Source organism: Rhinatrema bivittatum, chromosome 17, assembly GCF_901001135.1.
Source record: "Rhinatrema bivittatum chromosome 17, aRhiBiv1.1, whole genome shotgun sequence".
In the NCBI taxonomy this organism is placed as follows: Eukaryota; Metazoa; Chordata; class Amphibia; order Gymnophiona; family Rhinatrematidae; genus Rhinatrema; species Rhinatrema bivittatum.
In genome coordinates, this window is record NC_042631.1 from 49,673,596 (window position 1) to 49,697,433 (window position 23,838).

At 42.4% G+C, this 23,838-nt stretch overlaps 1 protein-coding gene across 8 annotated transcripts in view; it reads right to left on the reverse strand.

Annotated features, from left to right (window-relative positions):
• The window catches only part of PHRF1 (PHD and ring finger domains 1), a 352,385-nt gene that overhangs the window by 278,990 nt on the left and 49,557 nt on the right, over nt 1-23,838 (reverse strand). For all 8 annotated transcript variants that reach the window (XM_029582942.1, XM_029582938.1, XM_029582941.1 and 5 more), the window contains one exon: nt 18,864-19,087. In XM_029582942.1, coding sequence (XP_029438802.1) covers nt 18,864-19,087 — 224 coding nt within the window. The remainder of the gene's footprint in view (nt 1-18,863; nt 19,088-23,838) is intronic.

Consider the following 23,838-nt stretch of genomic DNA (forward strand, 5'->3'; position numbering starts at 1 on the left):
CTGTCTTTTAGCCAGTTTGCAATCCACGAAAGGACATCGCCACCTATCCCATGACTTTTTACTTTTCCTAGAAGCCTCTCATGAGGAACTTTGTCAAACGCCTTCTGAAAATCCAAGTATACTATATCTACCGGTTCACCTTTATCCACATGTTTATTAACTCCTTCAAAAAAGTGAAGCAGATTTGTGAGGCAAGACTTGCCCTGGGTAAAGCCATGCTGACTTTGTTCCATTAAACCATGTCTTTCTATATGTTCTGTGATTTTGATGTTTAGAACACTTTCCACTATTTTTCCTGGCACTGAAGTCAGGCTAACCGGTCTGTAGTTTCCCGGATCGCCCCTGGAGCCCTTTTTAAATATTGGGGTTACATTTGCTATCCTCCAGTCTTCAGGTACAATGGATGATTTTAATGATAAGTTACAAATTTTTACTAATAGGTCTGAAATTTCATTTTTTAGTTCCTTCAGAACTCTGGGGTGTATACCATCCGGTCCAGGTGATTTACTACTCTTCAGTTTGTCAATCAGGCCTACCACATCTTCTAGGTTCACCGTGATTTGATTCAGTCCATCTGAATCATTACCCATGAAAACCTTCTCCATTACGGGTACCTCCCCAACATCCTCTTCAGTAAACACCGAAGCAAAGAAATCATTTAATCTTTCCGCGATGGCCTTATCTTCTCTAAGTGCCCCTTTAACCCCTCGATCATCTAACGGTCCAACTGACTCCCTCACAGGCTTTCTGCTTCGGATATATTTTAAAAAGTTTTTACTGTGAGTTTTTGCCTCTACAGCCAACTTCTTTCAAATTCTCTCTTAGCCTGTCTTATCAATGTCTTACATTTAACTTGCCAATGTTTATGCTTTATCCTATTTTCTTCTGTTGGATCCTTCTTCCAATTTTTGAATGAAGATCTTTTGGCTAAAATAGCTTCTTTCACCTCCCCTTTTAACCATGCCGGTAATCGTTTTGCCTTCTTTCCACCTTTCTTAATGTGTGGAATACATCTGGACTGTGCTTCTAGAATGGTATTTTTTAACAATGACCACGCCTCTTGGACATTTTTTACTTTTGTAGCTGCTCCTTTCAGTTTTTTTCTAACAATTTTTCTCATTTTATCAAAGTTTCCCTTTTGAAAGTTTAGCACGAGAGCCTTGGATTTGCACACTGTTCCTTTTCCAGTCATTAAATCAAATTTGATCATATTATGATCACTATTGCCAAGTGGCCCCACCACCGTTACCTCTCTCACCAAGTCCTGTGCTCCACTGAGAATTAGATCTAAAATTGCTCCCTCTCTCGTCGGTTTCCTGAACCAATTGCTCCATAAAGCTATCATTTATTCCATCCAGGAACGTTATCTCTCTAGCGTGACCCGATGATACATTTACCCAGTCTATATTGGGGTAATTGAAGTCTCCCATTATTACTGCACTACCAATTTGGTTAGCTTCCCTAATTTCTCTTAGCATTTCACTGTCCATCTCACCATCTTGACCAGGTGGACGGTTAGTATACCCCTATCACTGTAGTCTTCCCTGATACACAAGGGATTTCTACCCATAAAGATTCAATTTTGTATTTAGTCTCATGCAGGATGTTTATCCTGTTGGACTCTATGCCATCCCGGACATAAAGCGCCACACCTCCTCCCGACTGCTCCTCTCTGTCATTGCGATATAATTTGTACCCCGGTATAGCACTGTCCCATTGGTTATCCTCTTTCCACCATGTCTCTGAGATGCCAATTAAGTCTATGTCATCATTTACTGCTATACATTCTAGTTCTCCCATCTTACTTCTTAGACTTCTGGCATTAGCATACAAACATTTCAAAGTTTGTTTTTTGATTGTATTTTTATTCTGCTTTTTAATTGATAGGGATAAGTTACAATTTTTTAGCTCAGGTGAGTTTTTAGTTACAGGCACTTGGACTACTTTTCTAATTATTGGAACCTCACTGTCGGGAAGCCCTAATTCTAATGCATCATTAGTATCCTTTAAAGATACATCTCTCCGAACCATGCGCTGCTGAGCGACTGTCGGCTTTCCCTTTGTTCTAGTTTAAAAGCTGCTCTATCTCCTTTTTAAAGGTTTGCGCCAGCAGTCTGGTTCCACCCTGGTTAAGGTGGAGCCCATCCCTTCGGAAGAGACTCCCCCTTCCCCAAAAGGTTCCCCAGTTCCTAACAAAACTGAATCCCTCTTCCTTGCACCATCCTTCCACCATACTTATCTGTTACTCTTGGCCCTTAGTAACTTTTTGGTTCTATTGCCCTTCCACCCCCACCATTGCTGTAGAGAGCAGTGCTGGAGCTGCAGCTAAGTGAAGAATCTAGCTTAATTGGTTAGGGGTAGTAACTGCCGCAATAAACAAGCTCCTCCCATGCTTATTTGTTTACCCAGACTATGTAATTCAGTCCTTGTTGGTTGTTGTCTGAATATAATTCCACTTTACTTCATTCCCCCTGCCGTTGAAGCAGAGAGCTATGCTGGATATGCAGTGAAAGTGAAGTATCAGGCATTATTTAGTTTGGGGTAGTAACCGCCATAACAAGCAAGCTACTCCCTGCTTTTTTGTGAATAGAAATCCTTTTTTCCACATTTCCTCTTGCCGTTGAAGCATAGAGCAATGTTGGAGTCGCATTAACCGTGTGTATGTTTATTGAATAAAGGTATTATCTCCAGGTAGTAGCCATCATTCCCGCAAGCCACCCCCCATGCCTCTTCTCTTCATTCACATCCTCTAGACTTTATGGATCCACAGTGTTTATCCCATGCCCCTTCGAAAAACTTCACAGTTTTAGTCTTCACCACTTCCTCCGGAAGGGCATTCCAGGCATCCACCACCCTCTCCGTGAAGAAATACTTCCTGACATTGGTTCTGAGTCTTCCTCCCTGGAGTTTTAAATCGTGACCCCTGGTTCTGCTGATTTTTTTGCAACGGAAAAGGTTTGTCGTTGACTTTGGATCATTAAAACCTTTCAAGTATCTGAAAGTCTGTATCGTATCCCCCCTGCTCCTTTTTTCCTCCAGGGTGTACATATTTAGATGACATGGTCCCTCCCATCAGTGAAATAAAAGTAAGATATCCATGTAAGAGAAAATCATGGTATCCAGTTGAGTTGTGTAAATCGAAACAAGAATTGCGAAAAATAAAGAAAATGGAGGAATACAAAAATGAAAATGTAAAGACAATATTTACAGAAATTACATTTACATAAGATACAATGTCAAAATAAAAAGAAGCATTTAGTTGTTTCGAAGACTGAAAACTCTGAATAACCCACTGGAACTGTTTCACACAGACAGTTGACTATGAAACAGGATCCTGATTTGCAGTATATTCCAGGTTCTGAAACATTGGCCAGATTTTTCAAGAATAAGGTAGACCAAACTCCTGTTCAATTAAATAATCTTACAGTAAAAAAAAAAAGGTTTGGATAAGTTCTTGGAGGAGAAGTCCATTACGTGCTATTAATCAAATTGACTTAGAAAATAGCCATTGCTATTATCAGCATCAGTAGCATGGGATCTTCTTAGTGTTTGGGTACTTGCCATGTACTTGTAGCCTGGATTGGCCACTGTTGGAAATAGGATGCTGGGCTTGAAGGACCCTTGGTCTGATCTAGTATGGCAATTTATGTTCTTATGTTCTTATCTAAATCTCTAATGAATCCAAATGGTCTGCCTTTAAAAGAATTTCATTACCTAAACTTACATCAACAATTAATAATTTAACATACATATTACATGTTAGATCCTTGTCCTTTGAGGCTAGTTAAAATATCTAAAGAAGTATCTTATGCATTTATTCAAAGTATAGTTAATGAATCGTTAGATAAAGATATATTCCCAGCAAATCTCAAAAAAGCAATAAGACCAGTGCAAAAAAACGTGGTGGACCTCACCACTGTGTCAAATTATCCACCAGTCTCAAACCTACCTATATTAAGTAAAATAACTGAAAAACCTGTTATATTATAAAAGGGCTGAAATCTTAGATGAGCAGCAATACGGCTTTTGGAAAAATCATGGGACATTATCATTTCTAATTGATTATTTACATCGTGAGTTGTATCGGGGAGGTTGGGGGTGTTGGTCCAACTCACAATCTCACAGCAGCTTTTGAAACTGTTAAGCATAATTTGTTGATCTGCCAATGAGAACTAATTGGATTGAGTGGTGTGGTTCTTTCTTGGGTTTGAGTTATATTTATCAGAAAGACAGCAGCGAGTTCAGTTTGGGGAAAAACATTCATCTTGGGTGCAGATGGTAACAGTGTTCCACAGGGATAATCACTATCCTCTGAGATTAATATACATCTCTTACCATTGGGTACCCTGTTTAGGAAGTTAGGATTTGTGCATTATCATTATGCAGATGATATAAAATTGTATATCTCTTGCAAAAATGGTTTATTCCCTAATTTGGAGTTTCAGCAATACATGAATAAGATCAGTGATTGGTTGAGAGCCAATTATTTACTTTTGAATGTTGAGAAAACTTCATTAGCTGAATTCTTTGATGATCTTACTTTCGATTTTAATACACCTGCATTTTTTATTTTGTTTTAGTTTTAATAATTGAAAAATATTTTGTTTTATGAATTTTGTGTTGAGCTTATATTGGATTTTATTGTACTTTTTTCCTTTCAAAACTATGTGATGATTTTTTGATTTTACATGTAAACCGTAGAGATAGAAACGTGCTTTCTGTGCAATGGTATATAAAAACCGCATAAATAAAATAAATAAGTAAAATGCCTCCTCCAGGCTTCAGTGGTAGACTTACTTATGTGGGTATACCATTGCACATGGAGACTGAGGTTCGTAACAGGCATCTAATTGATTCGAAGTTGATCTTTGTTCCTCATATTACACAGGTGGTCAAAAAAGCATTTTATAAAACAAAGATGTTTCATATAGTATTACAATCTTTACTCCCTGGTCAGTTGGATTACTGCAATAAATTACTTATTGGATTGCCTCAGAATCATCTAAGCTCTTTACAGCTTTTACAGCACTCTGTTGCATATATACCTAGAACACGCCCAATCAACTCATATAACTCCGATACTCAAAGAGCTGCATTGGCTTCCCATGGCTCAAAGTAAAATTCAAGATAGTTTTGATAGTATTCAAATTGAATACTGAAAATTCTTGTATTTGGCTTAAACATTAAAATATATCCCAAACCAAACGTTAAGATCACAAGGCGTGAAATTATTAGAAGTAGCTTAACTGCGGGATCATAGTCTTCAATCTATACTGACTGACTTTTTTTTCATACGCAGCCTCCTTGTTATGGAATGCACCACTCAAGTCAGCTCAGACTTATTCAGGAGATAATTTTTTTAGAAAGCAAGTAAAGGCTCATTGTTTTAATGATGTTTTTAAGACTTGATATATGTGTTTATTTTATGCATATTTGGTATTTTTTTTTTTTTTTTTTACTGATTTTGTCTCATATTATGAATGTCATTATATAATCTGTGTCAATCATAACGTGGAGATAGCAGTGTAAGAATTGTCAAATAACCTACGTTGGGTCATTCAACAAAATGCGTTATGGCGTTAACGCCAGGACGCATTGATAATCATATTATCGCACGGCACAAATGCTAATTTTTAGAAGGGGTGGGATTGGGGAGGGGTTTGGCAGGATTAATTAAAATGAGGGGCAACAGCATGCGTTATGCTATCGCATGGTGCGATATCACACTCTTAACGCCGGAAATAACTACACCTTTTTTCCTGGTGTTAAGCCCAAAACAACTGTAACGCAATTCACGATAAATTTTGCAAACTGCATTTCTGCCATTTCTGGGCTTGGAAGGAGAGAGTGAGCAAGCGATTCTGGTAAGGCCTTCAACTATTTATATGACTATAGGAGGGCCAGCTAATAGCTCAAGGTGAAGTGGTGGTTTAGGGGCCAGTCTTATATGCAGAATGAGACACACGAACTGCACAGTACACCTCGGTGAAGATTTGATGTCATTTGTCAAAACGAGTCATGTTTTTGAAACGGAACAAATGAAAGTCCCAAATTCAAAACTTGAGTCTGTGTGAGGGCACAACGAGACAAATTAATTACTGCTGTTTGTGACGAGTTTTGGACCGTGTCTGCAGACCCTCCCAATCGTTGTAAGCTTGAGAAACCGGATCTTTCCGAGGATGTCTCCGGTATGAGTGGAATTGCCATTGTCCTTTTTTGCCTCTGCCCAAAAAAGGTTGAGAGGTCTGGCCCCTACCTTGACCTCTATTTTGATTGGGACCATCTGATGGTCCACGGAGACCATGAGACGCTTGCCTGGTTCATCCACCCATTGGGAAGCTAACGCCCATGGACATACACGAGAGTGCATTAATTGTGGCATATAAAATAAGCATGCCATTAGGTTTAAAAAAAAAAAAGTGTGGAGCCCAATGATTATATTTAAAGGGTGCATAATCATTTCAGTGACATATGGATATATGATTTCACCTTAAATAAGTGAATGCTAGTTTTGCATAAAAAATAGCACCTATTGTTTGTATCTGAGGGTTTTCCCACTTTTTTATATATTATTTTCAAAAGGTTTCCGAATTTGTGTGGTTCTTTTTTATTTTGACTATATTTATGTTGGAGCAACTCCTCCACAGGTCAGCGTACTTCCAGCATCGACTCTGCACGTTGAAGCTTCGGCCAACTCTCCCCTGCACCTCAATCAGGACATGATCCTCTGTGCCGGCGAAGGGAGGTACGCAGCTTGGGATCCCCAAATGGGAAGATACCCGCTGCCGAATGAGCCGATGCCCTGGCTCCAACCTGTCACTCTGACGCAAATACTTCAATGCATCGGATGCATCAATGAAGCACATAGAAGCCTTGGCTTCGATGAGGCGCACCGATGCGCCGGGTTCGGCGAAAGCGCTTCAATGGCATCGCATGGATGGACATTCCACGATGCTCCACTCTGAACCGGCATGGGGTGCTTAACAGACTCCCCAGCTTGCCATAGGGTCTTGCCGAAGAGGCCCTCTCTGCCATCACTCTTGGGGAAGACCCATCTGGGCCCTGGAATGGATTCAACGACACCTGGTCTGACACAAGCAGCACAGACCCAGCTTGCACCACCCATTGTGAATCTTCCTCCAAACAGCAAACGAAGGTAACTAAATTAATAACAAAAATAAGGTGAGAGAAAGAGCTCCACATGCACCCAGCAAGTGGAAAGAACAAGTCTGAGACAGGATGGGAGTCACATGGGAGATACTCCCACATGGGCACAAAGAGCACAGCACTATGTGCTTTGAGAGAGCTCCGCCACCTAGAGGACCGAAGGACTTTCCCCAAAGTCATAGCAAAGTCATGGCTAATTCAGCCTGCTTATCTGCGGAAAAGCCTGGGCTCTCTCCCTGGAGGCAAATTTTAATAAATCCTTGGCCTCTTTCAGTGTGGATTCCACAACGGACTGATAAGATTGTTGGACCAGTCCAAACTAGGTGATTTTTGCACTCTTTACTTGGGATCTAATTTCCTAGCTGTAGGAACACAGGTTGATAGGGTTCTCCCACATTCACATTTATAACTGATTAAGAACATTGTGAACTGGAAAAGCCACTGAAAGACTTCAGATTGTGGGTCTTTGTCTTTACGTATTTTCACTCTTAGAATGGTTCCCAACTTTTCTATAAATTTGGAATACGAGAGGTCTTTCAGAGTAGAGGTATGTTCCAGAGGATCCAGTGGCGAGTCAGGTCTTCCTCTTGAACATTCTTCAGAACCCAGGGATGTAGGCACACTAATCCAGGACCCCAATGATGAAGATGGTTAATCCGTATGTTTTTGAGGGGAGAAAACCTGGTATACCATCTCTGAACAACTTGACTCCACTGTGATAGAGTGGGATGATGAAGAACCTTTCAGGAAGGGTTCTGAAGATGTACTCACCCTAATAGGGGAGACTAGGAATCCTTCCTGTGGGAACACCACAGAAATACTGAGGAGGAGAAGGTGGACAGTTTGAGTCTCCTTAGGAAAAAAAAAAAAAAAGGTAAAGAAATTCTTCACCAGATTCGTAATTTGGTCGAGTAACTAATGTGTCCTCTGACCCATCATAGGTAGTGGAACACCTTCTTTGGAGACCAGAATAGGCTGCTGTTCCTGAATAGGAAGCTTATTCAATGTAAGTGGTATAAGAGAACATGTTGGATCTGGTGTTTCAAGACATAATCCTTGAGCCAATAGCCTTGATGGAGTAAATGCTATGATAATGGGAGGGGACAGAAATAAGAGATCTCCTCCTGCACCTGGTCTTGGTCGCCCAGCATACAGTTGCATCAGGACTTCTGCAAGATGTCCCTGGTCTGGGGCTTAATAAGTCGTATAATACCTGCATCGGCATCAAAGCTTTTGGTGCAGGAGACGTATGCTTCAACAGTGCCAGGTGCTTTGACGTTTTGGAGGAAGTTTACATCGAATGCATCAAGGAGCTTTGCTTCAAATGCTTCAAAGTCAGTGCCAACCAGGAAAGCACAGATGGCATCAAGAACTCTTGCATCAAAAGGGACACCGGCACCATATGTCTGTGCACTATGCATTGATGGGTCATACTTAGTGCACAGTGGGGACAGCAGTGTCAATTCATGGATAGGTGGCACAATATGCCATATTGGAGAAATTACTTACCTGATAATTTCGTTTTCCTTAGTGAAGACAGATGGACTCAGACCCAATGGGTATAGTGTGCTCCTGATAGCAGTTGGAGATGGAGTCAGATTTCAATCTGACGTCAGCACTACATACACCCCTGCAGGAAGCTCTGCTCTTCAGTATTCTCTTCGAAAAGCAATTGTGGATGTGTGTGTGTTTGAATAACTTGATTAACTTGACCTGGTTGACATTAATTTTAGCTGCAGACCGCCAGTGCACTCAACCGAGAAACGCAGACACCCGGTAACTATGGGTGTCCTCACCAGAGGTAAAGCGTGGCTTACCCGTGCTTGTCTTACTCTCGGGGACTGTCATCCGAGGTTTCCGTATTATGAGGCAGCCGTGGGCGGGATACTGAGTCCATCTGTCTACACTAAGGAAAACGAAATTATCAGGTAAGTAATTTCTCCATTTCCTAGCGTGTAGCAGATGGACTCAGGACAAATGGGATGTACAAAAGCTACTCCCAAACCGGGTGGGAGGCTGCCCATGGCCCACTTAGTACTGCCCTAGCGAATGCTGTGTCCTCCCGGGCCTGAACATCCAGGCAGTAGAACCTCGAAAAGGTATGAATGGAAGACCACATCGCCGCCCGACAGATCTTGACGGGTAACAGCTTCTTGGTTTCTGCCCAGGACACTGCCTGGGCTCTTGTGGAATGGGTCTTGACTTAGAGGTGAAGGCTTGCCTGCCTCTATTTAGGCCACCTTGATTACTTTTTTGACCCAGCGGGCTATGGTTGCCCGTGAGGCTGCTTCCCCTTGTTTCTTCCCACTGTGAAGGACGAATAGGTGGTCCGTCTTTCGTACGGATTCCGATCTTTCCAGGTAGTGGATGGCGTAGTCAGCTTGAGTCTTCCGAGTCCTTATTCTCATCTGGAGATGGCAGCGAAATGGTTTGGTTTAGATGGAGATGAGAAACCACCTTTGGAAGGAAGGAGGGGACACTGTGTAGCTGGATGGATCCCGGTGTGAATCTGAGGAACAGTTCCCGGCAGGATAGCGCTTGAAGTTCGGAAATGTGACGGGCTGAACATATTGCCACTAGGAATGCAGTCTTCAAGATCAGGAGCCATAGGGACAGACCGCATGTAGGTTTGAAGGAAGCTCCCGCTAGGAAGTCAAGTCCTAGATTGAGATTCCATAGGGGTACCGGCCACTTTTTAGTGGTGGTCGGATTTGCTTGACCCCTCTCAGGAAGCGGGAGACGTCTGGCTGGGAAGATAGACTGGTGCTGTCCACTTTGGCTCTGAAGCAGGCTAGCACAGACAGTTGAACCTTGATGGAGTTGAGACACAACCCCTTCTTCAGGCCATCCTGCAGGAATTCCAGGATCATAGGAATTTTGACTGTCCGTGGAAGGATGTTGCGGTCTTCACACCAGGCTTCGAATATTCTCCATATTCGTATACAAGTTAAGGATGTGGAAAACTTGCCTGCTCGGAGCAAGGTGTCAATTACTGCCCTTCCTCCAGGGAGTCTTGGTCTTCCTCTGAAGTGTCCGTGTCGTCTAGGGTTAGGCTTTTGTCTGGAGTAGGCACGTCTCTGGGATGCCGAGAAGGGCCTGGGAGGTTTGGGTCCTCTAGTGGAGGCTGTGGCATCGGTGGCACCGATTGCGCCTGGAACAAGGTTTGCAGACCTTTACAGAATTCCACCCAGGAAAAGGTTCCTGGGTCTATACTGAACCCAGCAGCATTCCCAGAGGGCCCCGTCTGGAGGGCCGAGCTGGGGATAGAGAGGTCCGGGGTACTATCAGTGGATCTGGATTCCTGTACTGGCTGGTGGGGGACTACCTTGTCCTGATTCTCCCAGAGCCGTCTCGCACTGTAGGCACAGGGCAGTAGCCTCTTCATGCTGCGCAGCTCATCAGGGAGCGACCCCACTATAAATCGGCGGTGACAGCGGAGGGGCTTAGCGCCTATGCCTCCACGTTTCTCTCTCTATTACCACCTGAGAGCCTGTTTGTCTGTATGGACTTCTGGATTTAATCATTTAACCCGCTCTTTCATCCCGCGGTTGCAGTGGGGCCGAAGGAACTTGGCCACTCCCCCAGCCTCAACATCATCAGGGAGCGACCCACTATAAATCGGTGGTGACAGCATCTGGCGTCGCTCAAAGAAGGAGCACGAACAAGGGGGGCATGTCCCTTTTTTCTCGCCCCTTCGTTCTAAGCCTATAGTTCTGAGTATATTATTTCACTGTTTAAAAAGAATTTTTAACCATGAATATTCCTGTTTTAATAGGTCAGGGTAAATATAATTCTTTGTCACCTAGTACGAGAAAAAACAAACCTTTTCAAAATCTCTCTCGAAACGTTCAACTTGCACTAATTTAATTTCTATTATTCCTATGTTATCTACTACTTTAGTATTTACAGCTCTCTTATTTTCTGTAATGCACAATCTATATGGAAAAAAATTCCTGTACTGACAGACTTAATTCATAAACATAAGCCTGACTTTTTTCTTATTGTAGAATCGTGGTTAACTGACTCAGATTCAGTCATTTTAAATAATTTTAATTCCGCAGATTATATGTCTATATCGGAACCAAGACTCAACCATAGAGGAGGTGGCTTACTAGCTGTTATAAAAATCTCACTGAACCCATCTAAAATACATATTTCTATGCCCCACACCTTAGAAATAATATTAATTACAACCACTGTAATAAATATTTGTCTGGTTTGTCGTCGTCCTGGTTTCCTCCACACTGATCTTTCTAATTTTTTAGAAGTAATTTCTGCTCTTCCAGTGGACCTATCCAAAACTGTTTTGATGGGCGACTTTAATTTACATACTAACGCTACCAATCTTTCAATAACTGAGTCAACGTTTTTTAGATGCCTTGGTCGGTCTTGGATGGGAACAGTTAATACAAATTCCTATCCACCAACGAGGCCATACTTTAGATCTAGTATTTTTCAACCCTTCTTTTGCTGTTCCTATTCCTGAGAAAACAGAAGTTACACCAATACCCTGGTCAGATCATTTTCTTATCCAGTTTGAGTTAAAAATACATATGCCTACCCCCAGAGAAATTAACCTTCCTACAATATGGAAAAGGAAATACATATCCCCAGAAACATTTGCCGACGCTCTTTCTTCTAGGTTACCCTAGAAATTGCCTCACCTGTGTAGACATTATTAGTACCTGGAATTCCACTATTACATCTGTTTTAGACACAAGTTATTCCAAAAAAAGTTATTCCAAAAAAGGAAAAATCTAATGCCCCATGGTACTCCCAATCTTTACACACTCTTATAACCCTTTTAAGAATTAAGGAACGTAAATGGAGGCATAATAAATCAACTGAGACAAAACGTGACTACTATTATAAATTAAGGCATTATAATAAGGAAATCAATATGGCCAAAAAAAACTTTTTTTCGAAAAAATCTCCGACGCTAATGGGAACCCTAGTACTCTAACATTGTAAAATCCTTGACCACAATTAATAAGTCAAATGGCCCGTGTTACAACCCTATTGAGTATAATAAAATAGCCTCTCATTTTAAAGCTAAAATTGACACTGTTTCAAAAGAATTTCAACATTTACCCTATCCTACTTTTAAAACTCCTTCAGACTCAGTGGTCTGGTCTGAATTTGATCCCATATCGGATTCTACATTATTGAAAATAATCCAAAAGCAGAAAATTACTAATTCGTCATTTAACCCATGTTCAGGAGTATTATTCAAAGCCATTGCCCCATCAACTAGAAACTTCCTATGTGACATGGTTAATCAATCACTTCAAACTGGCATTTTCCCTGACAACTTGAAAACTGCCATTTTAACAATTCAAAAAAATAAATCGAAAGATCCTCTAGATCTCAATAACCTTAGGCCAATAGCTTTAATTCCCTCCTTAGCTAAGTTAATCGAGTCAGTTGTCTTATGCCAACTTTCTGATTTTCTATCTGATAATGATCTTTTATATTCGGGGCAACATGGCTTTAGAAAAGGCCATTCTACAGAAACACACACTTTCCTGCTTTGACACTGTATTTTGTGGGTTCGATGCCTATACCGACTTTATTCTTATCTCACTAGACATTTCTGCAGGTTTTGACACTCTGGATCATATTCTCCTGTTGGGTTTAAAATCTTTAGGTATTCAGTCAACTGTCCTTTCTTGGTTTCAATCTTTAACTAACTGACGACAAATTCATGTTAATAATCAATGCTCAGACTAATATTCATCTTCATCCGGCGTTCCTCAGGGCTCGTCATTATCTCCAACACTCTTCAATATTTATCTATTACCGTTATGTCATATTCTAGCAGCCCTTAATGTTTATTTTAGAATTTACACAGAAGACATTCAATTGTTATTTCCTTATAAAACCTCTTGGTCTGACATTTTCTATAATTTCATTGTATCTGTCTACAATTAATTCTTGGCTTGATCACAACCGGCTAAAATTAAATCCGGCCAAAACTGAACTTACATACCTTTCATCAATTTCCAACTCTTCCATAGGACCTCCTTTTCATTTAGATTTTAAGGGAATTTCTATTCCAATTCATATTCATGCCACTAGTTTGGGTGTTACAATTAATTCAGACCTTTCAATGTCTAATCATATTTCTACTATGACAAAAAAATCATTTTTCAAATTACACCTATTGAAAAGACTTCAACCGTTGCTTTTTCTTCGTGACTTCCGCACAGTCTTTCAATACTTGATATTCTATGATTTGGACTATTGTAATGCCCTATATTTAGGTTTATCTGATTCTGCAATTTATCCGTTACAATTAATACAAAACTCAGCTGCCCGGATTCTCTCAGGCATTTCCCATAGAAATCACATTACTCCAGTACTATTCTCTTTTCATTGGTTGCCTGTTAAGTATAGAATACAATATAAAGTTTTGACAATCATCCATGCCCTCATTTATAATGCCTCATCGACATGGCTTTTCACTAATCTCCACATTTACAAGCCTACTAGACAACTCAGATCTTTCTCTAAAAATCTCTTCGACACACCCACAGTTAAACTGGCCAGACTTGAATTAACTAGAAAAACGGGCTTTTTCGGTAGCAGGCCCCATTTTATGGAACTCATTACCTGATTCTCTCCGTCTCATACCTTCAGTACAACAATTTAAAAAAACGTTAAAAACCTATTTGTTTCAGAAAGCTTACAACACTCTGATTAACCCTCAAACAAAATTAATATTCACTAAAGTACTCTCATATCCTCATTACATTTCCTTCATTAATTACTCTACAAATTTAATAATTATGATGGCACTATGTTTGATATGTCTTTGTTTGGATGAATTATTACGTATTTTATTTTGTTTTTAGTTAATTATATTTTATAGTTTTAAACATAGATTATGTATGTTTTTTGTTAAATGTTTTAATTTCCAAATTGTAAAAGCGGTACACAAACATTTTTAAATAGATAGATACATAAAGTGGCAGGCTGGGCAGAGGGCTTGCTGTGCGCACAGCCCAGTTAGGCAGACAGTACGGCGATCAGGGGGGGAGGAAATGGCGTGATTAAGATGGCGACCCCCCCCCCCCGGAGGGTCTCCACGTGGGAGGATCCTCGAGCTGGATCAGCGTCTAGCCTTGAAGGGGCTGCTCAACCTGATGGGACAGACGCAGACGGGGGATCTGAGCCTCGGAGACCGAAGACTTAAGAAAGTTTTCTACCTTACCTTGTCTAGGCACTTCCCTGTCTCGTGCCAGGCGGTCTCCGGTTGCGGGGGAGAGGGAAAATACCTTCACCTCTGCGCTCAGTCTTGCCCCTGCTGCCTCTCAGCTGCTCCCTCCTGGGGGTTAAGTCCACGCCGGAAACCGGCTGCCGGACCAAGGCTTACCTCCGAGGGATCTCGGAAATCACCTCAGGGATTCTCGAATGGGGAAGGGACCCTTAGGTATCACCGCAGGGCTAGTCTGGTAGAGGTAAGATTTTGGAATTTTCTCTCCTTTGGGTTTGGATTTTCTAACGCTGTGCAAGCGTGTGTAGAGTCCCAAACTGCTATGGAGACTGAGAAATACTGAAGAGCAGAGCTTTCTTCAGGGTTATTTGAAGTGCTGACGTCAGATTGAAATCTGACTCCGTCTCCAACTGCTATCAGGAGCACACTATACTCATTGGTCCTGAGTCCATCTGCTACACGCTAGGAAATTAGATTTATGCTTCTTTGGTGCTGGTTACTCTGAAGGCCCTGCAGAGTGATGCCACTTCTTTCTCAATACAGGGCAATCAGCACTATTCAACCCAGAGGTCTTTACCTGGTACATCAACAGGGGAGTTTTTGAGGCACTGCTGTTCAACTCTTTTCCCAGAGAAGCAGACACTGAACTGCGAGTGGAGGAGCAACTGCAGCTTCTAAGAGACTTATGCAGGTCCTCCATTTTAAAAGCCCTGGATCGAGTGCTCAGGGGACATCCACCTGCAGGCATAACAGTTTGCCTGGTCGTGGTCTAGACTGAGGCAGCAGTAATTCATATCCATTGGTAATTGGTAATTCATATCCATTGGTGAAGGACATTACTTTACTGCAGCTGCAGTTCTTAAACCTGCTCAATGTGGGTTTCTTTTTGCCTCTTGAGAAGGTAAATTGAGAAAGCTTTGGGGGTTTTTTGTTAAGGTATTATAAAGTAATTGTGGGTTGTGGGTGCTCTGCAGGAGTAGCAAAGAAACTAAAGATACTATGGAAAAAATGAAAAAATTGAAGATATTCAAAAAAATTATCTAGAGAGTGAGAACAAGTCTGTGATGTGCTCAGACAAAAAAATGACTGAAGGAGCTTACAAGGCAACTCCCGTGTGAGAATTCCTACCCATGTTCAAAAGAGCTCAAAGCTCTACCAGATCGGAGAGATGAGTCCATTCAGTGTACTTTTCTTTCTCTGGGGTTTTTTTTTTATGAGCATGAGTTTTAATGACATGTAATTCGCCTAGGATGGTATGTTTCAATATAGGCAGACAAATATTTTAAATAAATAAAAATAAATCTCAGAGGTCCAAGATGGGATGGAGACCACCCATTTTTTTTGGAATGAGGAAGTACTTTGAATAGAAACCTGTGTTTCTTTGTGGTACTGGGACCGGCTCTACCGCATTTGCTGCAAGGACAGGTGACAGCTCTTATTGATGGCACTGTTCTGCATTCATGGAGTGATTCTTTGAGGGATTCTTTGGACGTAAGGTTTTGAAATTTAATACCCAACGGTATTAAATTTCACATACCCCTATACACACATACTGGGAAGGCTATTCAAATATAATCTGAGACCTTTGCTGACACTGTACTCAAAAGCTGGGATTAGATTTTGGTTGTTTGTTGGAGAGACTTGGGTTGTGCTCTTTTCCTATCACAAAGTGCTGTTGTGCAGGTGAGGTCACTAAAAAGGGTAGGCTTGGTATCTTCTTTGTGAAGATAAATACTGCATCCTATACTGCTAAGGTTGATCTTTTCTAATTATAGATTGTTGCTCTGCTGTAGCCATTGACATGGTAAGCAGAATGGAGCAGTTAGCTTTAATAAGATTTATTGGGGGGTTTTTTACCCTGTTTCCAAAGGGATTATCTTCTGTGCATGGATCATCAGCCAGTTTTGCATGAATATGCTCATAAAATACTTGATGCTCACAATCATGCTAGCCTTCTTGCTCCAATGGCTACTGCAGAAGTCCTGGAGGACATCTCACAGGCATTAATAAACCAATCGAATTAGATGCTTTTCACATCCCTCTGCCTCTTGTAATACTAGAGGCAAACAATCCATGGTATTTGTAGAAAGCTGCTAGATCATGTATATATATCATATACGGCTGTATATGAGCCCAAACTTTTTTACCATAATGTCCAGTAATTGAAAATCTTTACCCGATGGACTACTAGAATGAGTTTTAGAATGATTTGCTCTCTTCAAAGCTGAATCCTCCTCCATTCATATGGGAGTTGTACCTTTTGATGACCAGGACAAGATCCAACTTCCTTGCTACAGGTAGAGTAGATAATGTCATTTGCCATATACTTGTTTGGGGTTTCTATAGATTCTAAGTACTGGAACTGTCATACTTGTTTAGGAGCCTGGATATATTATGGCTTCTCCTATAAAGTAAATGGAATCGCCTTGGCCATGTTTTTGACAAAAGACTGGATATGACACATCCTCTAACAAAGATGTGCTTCTAGGATGGTTGAGGAAAAAGATCAAATAGAAAGGCCAGTAGATTATTCATAATGGGAATATGACAACTGCGATCCCTTCTGAGTGACATTATAAGGTTGTTCTTCTGATGTTGTCCTTTCCTTGGATGAAGGTAAACCTTTAAACTGTGGATCAGGCTGCAGGAGATCTTTTCTGGCTTGATACAGTAGAATAGTATATTGAGTTCAGATTTCTAGGACATGGATTTCAAAATAGGAGACGGAGGAGCTAGAGAACTAGGAATGTTAGTAAAGTAGTTTTTGACAAAGTCAAGCTACATTTTCCTCACAAAGGGGTGGTGCTCTGTATCAGAAAGAGGAATCCCCAGAGAAGAGCAATCCTATTCCAGAACTAAAATTGGTATAGTTTGTTTAGAATCTGAATTAAATAACTTTTTTCATTGATTTGCACCAATATCTGTGTCTCTGTGTTGAAAAGTTGATGAATCCCACAAGGATATGTTTCCTTTACTTGTCGATGATACTAGTAAGACTTCTGTGCTGAGGCATAAAAGGTGTCAATTCTGAGCACAGAGGACTTATCACTACGGACAGGGCCTATCTTGGCACCTGTTTCAGCACCAAAAAGCAGTTTCTCTCTCCCACTTTAAGAGAGGGGGGGGGGGGGAATGATCTCTGAGCCAAGATTTCCCCGAGTTCTGGTGCTTAGCATGAAAGGACTCTGGCCATTTCATGTTAAGCCCTGGTTCCTCTGCTGATGATTGTTTCCTTTTAACTGCTCTAGAAGGCCAAGGAGGACTCAAAAATTATTTGAATGTGAAACTTCTGAATTTTATGGCTCAGGCAATGCAGTGAGACATCATGCAACAATCACAAACAATGAAGGCAGCAGTCAAGGAAATATGCTAAAGACATCTTGTAGGAACATTTGGGACATCTTTTAAACCCCAGTTTCTTTTCCACTACTGCAGGGAGCTGAAACTAAGTCAAACTCAATTTTCACAAAATTTATTTAAAAAAAAAAAAAAATCTTTTCTGGAGACTCGCAAAACACAAAAATTACTAAAGAAATTAAAAGAAATAAGCAAAACCTCCATGAGTAAAAAATGTCAACGAGCAGCTAGGAGAGAGCAAAAATGCATCCTTTCACACAAGCGGAAGAGACTTGCACCCCAGTTTTTCTGAGCTCAGAGTACTTTTCTATCTCAGCACTATGGAATGATGTCACCCACTTGCATGGATGATTACTGTCCTCTTGTCCACTGAGAACAACATCTTCTTGAATATCAGTCATCTTTGTCCTTAGCTTATTCTACATTAACCAAAGAGCTGAACTCACCAGGAGTTTAGCACAAACATACTGACAGTCCAATAAATTCTCATCTGGCAACTTGTTTGCTGACTTCCTTTTAACAAATAAGTAAAATGACAGCAACCAAAGACACATGAAATTTAGCAATTGCAATGGCTCCTGCTCCATGCAAGGAGCACCAGACAATGAGGTGGTGTGCAGCAAGGATACAGAAGAAAGTGGACTCTCCTGCTGCTGCAATAATTACTAAGGTCAAGTCCAAAGTCAAACGGCAAACTGGCTCTAAAATTATGTAAAGTTTGATAATTATACAAAGCAATAAAATTGTATTGAAAAAACTTGGGAAGTCAAAAAACCAACATAGATACAAATTCAAATACATTATACTAGTCCACATCAATAATACAAATTGGACAATAAATATCCTCAAGCAACACAAAATGTGTGCAAATCTTCTACAGTACAACTAAGCGTCTGGCACCAAAAGCCATGACATTTCATTAATGTGTGACTTAGAGGAAGGAGAAAATGTCAGGGACTAGCTTAATGCTAACCAGGGAGGGGAAGAGGGCATGCAATATAGTGGAGATTTCCCCATCAAAATTAATAATATTTATTCTACAGAGTTCTCAGCAATGAGGGATATTATTGGATTTTAATTTATCTGATCATTGCGTGGATTAAAAAAAAAAAAAGCTTCATACCTTGGACCACTCCAAAATGCAGTCGAGGCAGAAGTAATGAGAGCAGTTCTCAGGGGTCCCCACCACCTGGTCCCTGAAGGCATTGAGGCAGATGGGACAGTTGTCTGTGTCCTCATCAGAGCTTGGAGCTGCAGACTTTGCTATCTTGCTATTTGCACGATCCAGAGCTCCCACAGTGTCTTCTGTTCCTTCCTCATCATCCTCTTCCTCATCCTCTTCACAATCTGCAGAACAGAATAAGCATAACAATTAAGCATCAACAAGAGACAAGGAGTGCATTACCTGCCACAACAATATGCAGGGGCAGAAGATACCACAAGGCTTAACACAAGCTATTCCAAGCAGGAGAAACAACCTACAGTCTCCTAACACTACTATAACCATTTCCATGTTTAAATTTTTTTTTTTTTCAGTGATGACTGCCACAAATAATTTGGGCCAAATGAGAATATGAGAAGCCCATTATGCTATGGTGAGGAGGGAGGTGAGGGGTATAGAACAAGGGTATATGATCCATACCTATCATAAATGTCCTTTATTCCCGCTTAAACCCAATCCTTCATTCATATGTAGCTCACACTCCCAGGTCTAGAAAGCTTTCAGCACTTCCAGTGTTTTTGATATTATTGATTACATTTGTTATACTGAATGAGGCAAGAGCATCCAAGCAGCTTAGAAATAAAATTTACATTCATAACTCAAAAACATAAAAACCAATAAACTTAAGCAACACCTTGATATAAAGATAAAATGCAACAAAATGCTTTTCTGAACAAGATTGATCCCAAGGGATGAATGAAACCAGCTTAAAGAATTAAAAAAAAAAAAAAACTTAAAATGGGAGATTTTGATTCCCACAATGAGGGAATAACTACTGGCTTGGATCAGTCTGTGAAAGGCACTCATGCAATGCTGAGGACCAAAGAGATGGAAAGGAAAATTGGTTCTTACCTGCTAATTTTCATTCCTGTAGTACCACGGATCAGTCCAGACTCCTGGGTTTTGCCTCCCCACCAGCAGATGGAGACAGAGGTTTTGACTGACTCTGCCCTATACCCTCAGGTGCCACCTACAGTCAGTCAGTATTATACTGTATCCAAGCAGAACATTTATAAACCATAACTCAGAACAACCTTAATTTGCACACACAACCTGGTCACTAACCCCAAGAAGGAGCAGAACCCGGGAAACTTTGACAACTTTGAAACCTGAGAACTTTGTAAAATAATCCGCAGAATAAAAAGTTACTGAACGAGCGGACTTATCTCATACTGAAAAAGGCGGGACTCTGGACTGATCCATGGTACTACAGGAACAAAAATTAGCAGGTAAAAACCAATTTTCCTTTCCCTGTTCGTACCTGGATCAGTCCAGACTCCTGGGATGTACCAGAGCTTTTCTACACTGGGAGGGACCCTGAGAGTCCTGCTCAGATCACACCTTCACCAAAAGCGCCAGAGCCTGGGGCCTGGACATCCAACCGATAATGCCTAGCAAAGGTGTGCAAAGATTTCCAAGTAGTCACCCTACAAATTTCTTGCAGCGAAACTTGCTGACACTCCGCCCATGAGGTTGCTTGCGAACGGGCAGAAAGTGCTTGAAGTCCAACCGGGAGTTGACGGCCATGAATCAGATACGCCGAATCAATAACCTCTTTCAACCAGCGAGCAATTGTTGCTCTAGACGCCTTATGCCCTTTTTTTTGGGCCACTCCATAGCACAAAGAGATGGTCTGACATATGGAACCTCCAAATAAATCAACAGCACTCGACGCACATCAAGTTTCCTCAGGTTTCTAGACTGGGTGTCAGATCAGTCCAAATCCAGAAAAGATGGAAGTTATACCGACTGATTCAAATGAAAAGAGGACACAACCTTTGGGAGAAAAGAAGGCACCGTCGCAAGGAGACTCCTGCATCCATAAACCTCAAAAAAGGCTCCCTACAGGATGATGCCTGAAGCTCAGACACCCAGCGAGCTGAGGAAATAGCCACGAGAAAAACCACCTTCAATGTGAGATCTTTGAACGTCGCCTTCTTCAGAGGCTCAAACGGCGCCACACAGAGCTTTGAGAACCAAATTTAGGCTCCACGATAGGCAAGGATTTCATACTGGAGGATGCAAATATTTCGCCCCACGTCCGGATGCGTGGCTAAAGATACACCGCGGATTTACAACGGAACAGAGGGCCGCCACTTACACTCAGAGAACTGCACGCTAAACCTTTAGCCAAGACGGCCTGCAGGAAGGACAATATATCAGACACTGACACCCGAGCCAGGACCACTTCGCGCTCCATACACCAAGACTCAAAAGCTCTCCACACTCTGACATAAGCTAGAGAGGTAGAGGTCTTCCTCAACCACAATAGGGTAACTACTACTGCGTCTGAATATCCCTTATCCTTTAAACAGTCACCTCTTAAAAGCCAGGCCGCTAGACAAAAACGATCTGCCTCTTCCAAACAAATGGGGCCCTGATGCAGGAGGTTTGGGAGGTCCCGAAACCTAAGGGGTTCGTCCATTGTTAGGTTGACTAGATCCACGAACCATGGACATCTCAGTCATTCCAGGGCTACCAGGATCACCTCCGTCTGATGAGCCGCTATGCGCCATAGAACCTTGCCTATCTGAGGCCAGGGCAGAAACACACACAGCAGAACGTTCGTCGGCCAGAAAAGAGCCAGGGCATCCACCCCTTCTGCCCCTGGCTCCCGACGTCGACTGAAGAATCATGGGGCTTTGGAGTTCCGAAATGTTGCCATCAGGTCCATGCTCGGTGTGGATCACCGGTTGCATATGAGACTGAATGCCTCCTCTGAGAGCTCCCACTCCTCTGGATCGAGGCAGTTGAGACTGAGGAAATCCGCTTGAACATTGTCGACTCCCACGATGTGGGAGGTAGCAATTCTCTCGAGATGTTCTTCCGCCCAGGCTATCAGCAGCTGAGCTTCACTTGCCACTGGCTGGCTTTTGGTATCTCCTTGGCGGTTGATGTAAGCCACCGCAGTTGCATTGTCGGATAGAGCCCTGACAGACTTCCCCCGCAGAAGCGGCAGTAGAGCTTGCAACGCTAATCTCACTGCTCTGGTCTTCAAACAATTTATCGACCATTGGAATTCCGCCACTGACCATTGCCCCTGCACCGATCTGTCCTGACAAACTGCTCCCCAACCGGAGAGGCTGGTGTCCACAGTAACCACTGTCCAAGTGGGAAAATCCAGGGTCAACCCCCCCCCGGTGTAAACTGTCCGAGAGGATCAATAAAGCAAATCGGAAGGCGGTCCCACGTAGCCAAGGCAAAAAAACAACAAAGGGACTACCTTACACCATGGAAGATTTTATTAGAGGTGCCCCTAATAAAAATCTTCCACGGTGTAAGGTAGTCCCTTTGTTGTTTAACTGTCCGAGAGGAGCCACCAATCCAAACTGGAATGTACAGAGTCCATAAGAGGAAGGAGGAGATGAAATTGTTCGAACACCGGGTTCCAACGGGATAGCAATGCTGATTGAAAAGGTCTCATATGAGCAAAGGCCCATAGGACTAGCTCCAAGGTGGAAGCCATCGAACCAAGGACTCTCAAATAATCCCAGACTCTTGGAGGACACTTGCACAACAAATCCCAAACTTGCCCTTGCAATTTGGTTATTTGCTCCTCGGTCAGGAAGACCTTTCCCATCTGCATGTCGAATAGGGCTACCAAGAATTCCAGGGACTGGGAAGGAACAAGACGGCTCTTGGCTAGGTTGACCACCCAACCTAATGACTGCAACAGATGAAGAACTCAGTGTACCGCTGAGCGACAGAGAAACTCCGATTTCGCTTGAATCGGCCAATCGTCTACATAAGGGTAATTGCCAGGTTCTTGTGGCCTGGTTTTGGCCTCTGTTGGAAACAGGATGCTGGGCTTGATGGACCCTTGGTCTGACCCAGCATGGCAATTTCTTATGTTCTTAAGGATGAACAAAGAATCCTTCCTTCCGGAGTTGCTCCGCCACCACAACCATTGTCTTGGTAAAGGTCCGGGGCGCCTTGGCAAGCCCAGACGGCATAGCGCAGAACTGGAAATGATCTCCCAGAATGGAAAACCTCAGGAATTTCTGATCCCGATATGCAAGTATGCTTCGGTTAGATCCAGAGACGCTAGGAACTCCCCTCTGTGCACCAACGCCACGACCGCCCTCAGCGTCTCCATGTGAAACTTTGGAACTCGAAGACAGTGATTGACCCTTAAGTCCAGAATAAGCCAGAAAGTGTCTTCTTTTTTGGGCACCACAAAGTAGATGGAATAAAGGCCCCTCCGCTGCTCCGGAGGCACTGGTACTATGGCCCCTGAGATCTCGTAGGCGCTGTATGGTGTCTTAAGAACATAAGAACCTGTCATGCTAGGTCAGACCAAGGGTCCATCAAGCCCAGCATCCTGTTTCCAACAGAGGCCAAACCAGGCCACAAGAACCTGGCAATTACCCAAACACCAAGAAGACCCCATGCTACTGATGCAATTAATGCGACTGGTGGTCCACACCGAGCATAGACCTGATGGCACTGCCAGATGCTTCTGTGCGTAGGAACATGGAGAGACGAGAAAATGGTCATGAAGGCTCCGCACAAAATCTAAAGTGTAGCCTTGTCTTATCACATTGAAGACCCACTGGTCCGACGTGAGTTTGGCCCACTCCTCGTAAAACTGAGACAATTTGCCTCCTACAACAGTAACCGAGGAGTGGACCGGCCTCATTTCATTGGGAAGATTTTGTTCCTCCTGTAGCTTGTGGTCCGGTCCTACCGAAACAACATCCCCGAAAGGACTGGGTCCAGGATTGTTGCCTACTCTACCCTTGTCTGGACAACAAGCCCGCAGACCTGGAAGAGCAGAACCTCAGACCCCTGAAACCGAGACTGAAGGGGAAAGGAACCCCACGTCTTGGGTCTGACCTCAGGCAGGCAATGAACTTTGTTATCCCCCCAGTGATTG